This window comes from Cydia pomonella, chromosome 19, assembly GCF_033807575.1.
Source record: "Cydia pomonella isolate Wapato2018A chromosome 19, ilCydPomo1, whole genome shotgun sequence".
Taxonomy (NCBI): Eukaryota; Metazoa; Arthropoda; class Insecta; order Lepidoptera; family Tortricidae; genus Cydia; species Cydia pomonella.
Window position 1 is genome coordinate 19,703,044 of NC_084721.1, and position 8,389 is coordinate 19,711,432.

Here is an 8,389-nt window from a genome sequence, read left to right on the forward strand (position 1 = left end):
CCCAAGCGTAGGCTATCATGGTACCTACGAGGAATTGTATGGAGGACCAGTAGTGGATGTTAGTAAACATCGATAGAAGCAGCCGTGGCGGCCATTGCATGCCTCGCACCAAAATGACTATCGGAACGCTCTAAAATCGACTCCTGAGAATGCAGTACCTTGTAGTATGTGTATTTTAAAGATTGTACTTATATTTCATGTTAATAAATACTGACTAATGAAATCTCTATGTTTATTCTCACATATTCCTGACGTTTTCTATGTATTAGAAAAGAGAAAGGTGACAATTTATTTATACAATTAACAATTAATAAGAATTACAGTAAAATGTAAATAAAGGTACAATACAAACTTAAACTAATTAAAAACTAAAAATCTATATCTAAAGAGGGTATAGTGCCAAAGATACTGGCAGCATTTCCTCGCTGAATCGCATCGCTTATTCGTTGAGCGAGGAAGCTGCCGGCTCTTTTGTCCCCTGTTATGTCAACCAGCCGTATTAAAATGTATTTAAATATTTGTATATTATATATATCGTTGTCTGAGTACCCACTACACAAGCCTTCTTGGCTTACCGTGGGAATGTCCCTATAATATTCATACATTATGTTTTGAAGATATGGTTGGCTTTTAGCTTACTCCGATACAAATAGACAGTGTGCGCGCTTTAGGTATTGACAGCCTCTTAAGGAGCCGTCGGTTCGAGCCTCCGCAAACATGGCGGAGGCGCTGCAGAACCTAGGCAGTCCCACCAGCACCCTGAAGGCGTTGTTGTATTATACACTCCTCGCAGAACATTTACGCTTATCTTATCTTATTCTTACTTTCCCACTAATCTTGTCGCGCCACTACAAAAGAATTGTGTTATTTTGTATGGGGTGATTTGTATGAGATATTCAATACAGATAATATAAGGGTGCGTGGAGTTTTGAGATTTAAGTGTTCATTGTGTTTATTGCTATGCCCGGCTGAATTTAGGGTGTTGTTCTTTTGTTATAATTATTCCAGATTTATTGGAATAATAAAATGTTGCTAACAAAAGAAGCACCAATTGCCGCTAGTCTGAATATTAGAGACATAATGCAAACCAAAAGCTCTTAAATATTGTCCTCTTTCAATACTATCAATTTGTATCAAGTTATTAAAGGACTACGTGGTAATTAAAGATATGGTGAAATGAGAAATTGACCACTATTACTACTAGTTATGGATAAAATAGCTACGTAATAAATAAATAATATATAATTGATTGAAGTACATACTTTACTTCGTACTGTACGAAGGGTCGGCCTGAAAACCAGCGTTGTAGTAGGTAAGCCTGCTGCAACACATGCTGACGTTCGCTCCTTTTTAGCATCATAATTTTAAAAGTTTTTATATCTACATGTAAACATTAATTTTTGCCTACTAATGTAATTCTAAGGCTTATAAGGCCGAGCCACACCGCTTGCGTGCACAGCACGTGTGCGTCGACGTAAGCGTAGACGTGCACAGCACCCCTGTCACACCGGGTAACGCGCACGTCACGCAGCGCACGCCACGCTGGGTGTTGTACACGTCACGCAGGCGCACGCTGCAGCTCTGCGTGCAGATCCGCAGCCATTTGCGTACTATGATGCCCTAGCCTCCAGACGACTAACAATGTTCGATAGTAGTTCGTCTGATGAAGAGGCAGGACTCCTCTTACTTTTATCACAAAATACTCCTGCGAAATCTAAAAGGTAGTGAGTTCACGAAATCAATGGAAAAAGAGGAGATTTTGATCGGCGACGAAGGTTTTGCACTGCAAACATTCTTAATGCGACCATTTCCCAGAGCTACAACTGTATATGACCAAAGAAAACGGAGATATAATTACAGGCTCGAAAACACATTCGGAATTTTAGCTGAAAAAATGGCGAATTTTCCATAGGCCTATAAAATGCCATATTGAAAAAGCCATTTACGTTACAAAGGCTGCATGCTGTTTACACAATTTCGTCAGAATTAAACTGAGGAGAATAAAAATAAACTGAGGGCGTTGTGCATAGAGAAATGTCCTTACAAGATCACTACTTTGCGAGCGAAGAAGAAAGAAAATTATGAATCAAAATGTTACTAAATAATTGTTTTATAAATAAACGTATATTATATAAAATAAATATTATATATATATATATACGTTGTCACAATATTTACTCGTAACTTTTCGATATACTATTGTCATCATGATTACGGTTCCTGAACTGAACTAACTACTTCTTTTATAATAATCTCTTCTCGAAGAAAAATTTACACATAAATAAAACAGGGTAGTTTTTGAATAAATTTATTGATTCGACAATATGCTTCTTTAGGAACATTAGGGTTGAAGTCACATATCTAAAATTTACCACCCAGAATGCGAATGAGATGTATCACCTTCAAGTTCTTTTTCAATTTTCTGAAGTCTCATTATTTTCTTCTTAACCAATTCTAATTTTCTTTTATTTTCTTCAGGGTCCTGTATTCCTGTCCGAAGTTTTCTTTTTCTTAGTATGCCCGTAGAAACACCAATAGATGTTTGCGCTGTATCGTTTCGTGCCTCATCGGTTTGTGTTTCTACTGTTTTATATGTACTAACATTTTTATTATCAGATGTTATATTGACGTCCAAATTCGTTTGTGTTGTTCCATCCGTGGTTGTTTTATCTGGACATGTAGTAGGCACGTCAGGAATATACTTAGTAGGCAATGCTTCTGGCTTTAGGCGAGGCGTCTGTATAATCATGTCTTTTTCAAAATGAGCGGAACAAACGACATAGTTTCTTGGTTTCAAATCTTTTTTTTCTATTAGGTCAGTTCTACCTATAATTTCTAACCATCTGTTTCGCCTGAAAAAAGACAATATAAGAATAATTTATTTTACAGTATAATAAGTATATTGCTTATCAAATGTGTAAGTACTATTGTCTTATTAGCTGCAGAGATAACTGACCCCCTGCATAAAAGCACTCGCACAGCTACAGATTAATTAAGCAATAACTTACTTTACAATGGTGGTTAGCTGTGCGAGGCAAGAAGTTTTTACCTACACAGTAGCGTAAATAAACTACGTTGTAAGTTGTAATACAATATTCAATTTATGCATTTCATTTCGACCAGTGCTTTCAAATCATTTCAGAAAGTCATATGTCCCTACAGAGACCGTAATGTTTACGTCGCTTTATAGACCGCGTAACTTATACTAGTTTATAGGGATTTAGGTAACATAATATAGAAAAATAAAGATGAAATGGATATAATTAGGTATTAGATAACCTGTACGGATGTATATGGCGATGAAATGGATATAATTAGGTATTAGGTTTTTTTTTATATTAGGAATAAGATATATAACCTGTACGGACGGATATGGCATTTAGCGTGAGTCGCGTTTTTTTCCCTAAGAATGGTGTTAGTTCTGTGGTGTTCTCATGAATTGATGTCTAATGCATACAACTAGTTGCGACCAATCGCGCGCGTGATACGAACTCCTCAAACCAATCGTGTTGTGGCGTTAGACTGCACGATTGGCTCGAATTCGTGTGCGTGACACCGCTGTACTGGCCCCATTCTTATTGCCCGTCCTTAGATACATGTCAATGTGCTAAGCAGTATGATGCTCGTTGTTGTGGACGTGACACGTGACAGTGATAACTTGATAAGGACAGTGCCCCACTCACCTCACTGGCGCGACATTAAAAAGTGACGGTTGTTTTATTACGTGGATACTCACTTGGATAGTCATTAACTATTGAAGGGGTAGTGGCGAAAATAAAAGTGTAATAAGACTTTAAAAGTTACGTTGTGAAAAAAAATTAAGAACATAAAAAAAAGAAGACGGACAGACGGGAAGGGTCGCTTCTAATTGCGACTTTCTGACAATTAAGTAGTGAACATTATCACAATCGGATTTGAATTATTTACCGCTCGTCCGCAAGTTGTGAAGGTGTGCGTGTGAAATTGCTCTTTTTTAGGTCTGTACAATATTGTAATGTTCACTTACTGTTCCTCGTCTGTCGGAAGAGAGAAAAACGATAAATTTTTATTCTTTTTGTTGTTTCTACACCCATCTGCACTGCAAGGAATGGAGTTGGCTCGTGTCGAAGCCATTTGGCATTAGGTACATAGGTATTAGAGCGAAGTGACGTGCGCCACTGAGCGCGTGTGGCAACCAACTGGCTTGTTCCGCCGGCGGTGCGGTGCGGGCAGCGACTGGTTCCGCCGGAGGGGCGGGGCGTGTAGGTCGTGGTAATCAGGCCAATTCGAGTTTTAGTTATTCGATCTGTTTCCGATATGATACTTAAGTGTAAAAAAAAAAAAAAAAGCGAAATGGTAATAAAGCGAAAGGGCTGGTTTACTAAAAGTTTTCGCTTTATTAGTACCTATATTACTGTCGCAAAGGGACACATTCAAAGAATCTATTCGAAGATACCTAATGTACAAATAAACATTACATATTTAAAGAAATTATATCGGTACCTACTGTACCTAGCTTTTAACTATCATAAAAATAAGAGTCACCTGTAATAATATGTTACTCAACGAACGCCGCAAAAATATCTGACGCAATCATATTTGTAGTGTCACATATTTTTGCGGTCTTCGAAGAGTAACATCATATTATTCAAGGTGACTGTCCAAGTTTGCGAATGTCAACTTACGTTTCCTCGTCTGCCGGAAGGGCGAAAAACGATAAATGTTTATTCCTTTTGTTGTTTTTACACCCATCTACACTGCAGCGGGTGTTATTTCCACGTAACGAAGACATTATTTTCGGAGCGCGCGATGAGTGCAGTAACGTGCGTCCGCGAGCGCGCGTGACAACCAACTGGCTTTGCACCTCATAAGGTACGCGATTCGTCGGCTGATGTGCGCACTCTCGCAGTTGCAAATATGTAAAAATAGCATAGCTGTGGTCAATATACAGGGTGAAATTTAACCACTCAATACAGGGTGAAATTTAATACTCTGCGTAGTGACTTTACAGAATAGGATTTCTTTACAGGTCATACTGAACAACGTTTATTATTGGGACCAATGCCAAAATCGCGAAAAAAATTACTGGCTATACTATATTGATTTAAACCAACGCGATTTTCGTTCATAGTTTTAAAACGAATACGGGACTTAATCGCGTAAACTTACGTTTATTATTTGGCCTGAAGTTTCGAACGTGACGTTACGCTCGTGGTCACAGGCAGACTGGCGAGGAAATGTATCAACATCTTGCTGCGCGGGTTTTGCGAACTACCCGCACTTGATCTTGATTATTCACTTTCACGCTAGGGTTGTCACTTTAGTAAGTTTATTGTATCTCCTTGGATTTCACGGGCCTATAAATCCCGGTCTTTTGATAGGCTTGCGTGGGGATATAGATCCAACACGTAGAGGCCTCTTGGAGAGCTTTAATGTCATGTAGAACGCCTGCTGGAACCCGTTCACAGGCGCAACAATAGACACCTATGAACCGGTCGCAGCAGGCATTGAGACTATTGTAGTAAAGTGAACAGTATAACGGTCTATGGTCATTTATTTATTTTAGTAAGTTTATTATTATTATTATTATTTTAGTAAGTTTATGCGATTAAGTCCCGTATTCGTTTAAAAAATATAAAATAACTGGCTGTTTCATATAATTTCATTGCGGCTGATGTAATGCCGCTGATTTTAGGGTCACTCAAATTTATTTCACGATATCGGCGTTGGTCCTATAATGAAAGGTGTTCAGTTATGACCTATAAAGTTATTTACGCAGAGTATGGCTGGTGGTTAAAATTTCAATCTGTACAATTGTGTTGATTTTTTTCCATAAAGTCAACATCTAGAATTAAATGTAAGTAGGAACTAATAAATCATGTGTTTAGAATGTCGTTTTAAAATGAGAGCGTAACTACGATTGTATAGCGGCGGCGAGTTTCGTAGGTAACTCTTAAGAGGGAAGTATACCACGGGATCGTCCATACAAAAACGTTTTTCCACTTCTAAATATTTTCCATTCTCCATGATTTTTAGTATGTTATAGACACAATGAAAAACTAGGTTTATTTTCCTTTCCTTCAAAACTTGCAAAAATATTTTTTTTTTTTAAGCGATACCTATAAACCTAGAATATATTACGCTGAAGCGATCGACATCAAAATCAAAGTGATTTGTTAAGATTTAGCGGAAACCGTTTTCTCCCGAAATGGAATTTCATAGAAAAATACCGTTATTTCCTCTTATCTATTCTTCCCTCTTAATTAAACAGTCTATGAATCTTACGTCTGTACAATAAGCCCTACGATCCGCACGCCGCGCCGAGTGAGTGAGCGAGACAGTCTTATGCATGTATATAGCTTTGACTTGCTCGCACACCGCAGCGGAGTGAATATCTATATCGTTGTCTGAGTACCCACAACACAAGCCTTCTTGGGCTTACCGTGGGCCTTAGTCAATTTGTGTAAGAATGTCCTATAATATTTATTATTTATTTATTTATACTGACATGCATGACAGTTCAATTAGCAAGTTTACTGCCTAACCAAGCAATAACCATCATTCATTTGTACCATATCGCCCGATTCAAACTTTAACATACGTCTAATATTAGGTCAAGATACGATATTATGGATCGGATATGTCAGTGTTAAAAGTGACGTTTCTTCAAGCCTTAACGTCACTTTTGAGACTGACATATCCAATCCAAATCGTATCTGACATAGGTATCTTAAAGTTCGAATCGGGTCGATAGTGTTTTTCACATAGCTTGGGTACGGTGCCAGCTGTCATCTCCATATAATTTATAATTGTAACATGTCGTAATTGTGCCTGTTGTAATTGTGTGTGTATGAATTATAACTTGTAAACAAAAATATGTATTGAGATGACGGTTTTCACCATACCCAAGCTAACTATGAAATGAAAGATTGGTTTGACAAATTGGGGCAACTAAATTGCCATTTTAGTATTATTTTAATACCACGTGATCGTCCATACAGAAAGAGAAAACGTTTTAGCACTTTTAAATATTTTCCATTCTCCATGATCTTTTAGCATGTTATTGACATAATGAAGAACTAGGTTTAATAAGGAACTAGGTTTTCAATTTTTTTTATTTGAAATACCTCCTTTTTTTTAAATCGAAACCCATAAACCTAGAATATATTATGCAGAAGCGATTGACATAGAAATCAAAGTAATTTGTTTAGATTTAGTTAGTGGAAAACGTTTTCTCCCGAAATGGAATTTCATAGAAAAAGTACCGCTATTACGGTAGACACTTACAGTCCACAACAAATACACATTTAAGTGGCTTAATTATGGCAACACATCCTTATGGCTACGGTAACAAGGTTCGTTATCTATTTGATGCGGGTACACCCAGTAGGTAGGTACAGGTAAGTTACTTCATTTTAACACGGGAAAGGTCATGAAACAAAGTAATTTAGAAAACGCATTTATTTCAGTATGACAAATGAACAATCAACATTTGACTCTAATTGTAATTTACAATGTTCGCAAAACAATAGGTAACACTTTTACATTTTAATGTCGTTAAAGTTTTGCAGTTATTGCGACAGAATTCGTAAGAAAAACGTTTATATTAGATTCTTTATACTTGACTATCCTTCCAAATGGCTAACTGCCGCTTGAATTCATTAGTCAACTGATCCCGGACCTGCTTGTTAACGGCTGATGGGAACCACTTGTACTCCCTCTCAGCGTGATTCTTATCCTGTCTCAGATGTTCCAGCTCGTCAGGCAGCGGTCGCGAGGTGCGGTCGTCATAGGGCTCTCCTGGGATAGGACAGTCGAGCGGCCTACCCCATCTGGTCGCAAACGATGCTGCGATGTCACAAAATTCCTTGCTCAGAAGTAACGCTTGCTGCGCGTCCGCTTTACGCAGCTTAACCTCCACCATCTTCAAACGCTCAGCGACAAAGGACGCTCTGATGGTTAATGGTTGAGAGAAATCGAGCGGTCGGATTCGCAAGCCCCCCGGTAAGTTGTCCAAGCTCATGAAAAGTTGGAAAATGATTTCTTGTCTCCACTTTTCTTGGTTAGGCTGCACTCTGGTCCAACGGCTATTAGTTTGCTCCATCGAGGCTCGCTTCTGCACAGTGCTGAGATACCTGTCAAACGCTTCCACAACGTTACTGTACTCTTTCCTCAAAAGACACGCCAGTGGTTCGTTAACATTTTTGAGCTTCTCTTTGATCCCTTTCAGACGAGTGGAGAAAGCATAAGCCCTGCAAGAAAGAGGCAGCTCAGAGTAGAGTCTGGTGTAGGAGTTGTCGAAATCAGGAGGAGGTTTGGAATCATCGGTGCTGAACCAGTCCATGGGAGCCTGCTCTTTAAGTCTGCGGCGAGCGACGACCATTTTTCGTCCCGGTTGTAAGTTCATTTT

The 8,389-nt window shown here is 38.5% G+C and overlaps 1 protein-coding gene across 2 annotated transcripts; it reads right to left on the minus strand.

The window, feature by feature from the left end:
* Positions 1 to 2,301: 2,301 nt before the first annotated feature.
* Positions 2,302 to 5,051, minus strand: LOC133528417 (52 kDa repressor of the inhibitor of the protein kinase-like). 2 transcript variants are annotated; one of them, XM_061865804.1, is made up of 2 exons: positions 4,007 to 4,307; positions 2,302 to 2,852 (listed from the first exon to the last, which is right to left on the minus strand). In XM_061865804.1, the coding sequence occupies exons 1-2, from the start codon at positions 4,111 to 4,113 to the stop codon at positions 2,369 to 2,371; spliced, it is 591 nt and encodes a 196-aa protein (XP_061721788.1). In that variant the 5' UTR covers positions 4,114 to 4,307; the 3' UTR covers positions 2,302 to 2,368. The 2 variants fall into 2 exon arrangements, with proteins under 2 accessions (XP_061721788.1, XP_061721787.1); XM_061865803.1 differs by lacking the exon at positions 4,007 to 4,307 and adding an exon at positions 4,665 to 5,051 and having other exon boundaries at positions 2,308 to 2,852.
* Positions 5,052 to 8,389: the final 3,338 nt, after the last annotated feature.

Excerpts from the sequence above, each read along its gene's own strand:
- LOC133528417 (XM_061865804.1), bottom strand. The coding sequence starts at position 4,113 with ATGGCTTCGACACGAGCCAACTCCATTCCTTGCAGTGCAGATGGGTGT. Across the intron at positions 2,853-4,006 it reads CTTCCGACAGACGAGGAACA|GCGAAACAGATGGTTAGAAA; the intron begins GTAAGTGAACAT and ends GTCTTTTTTCAG.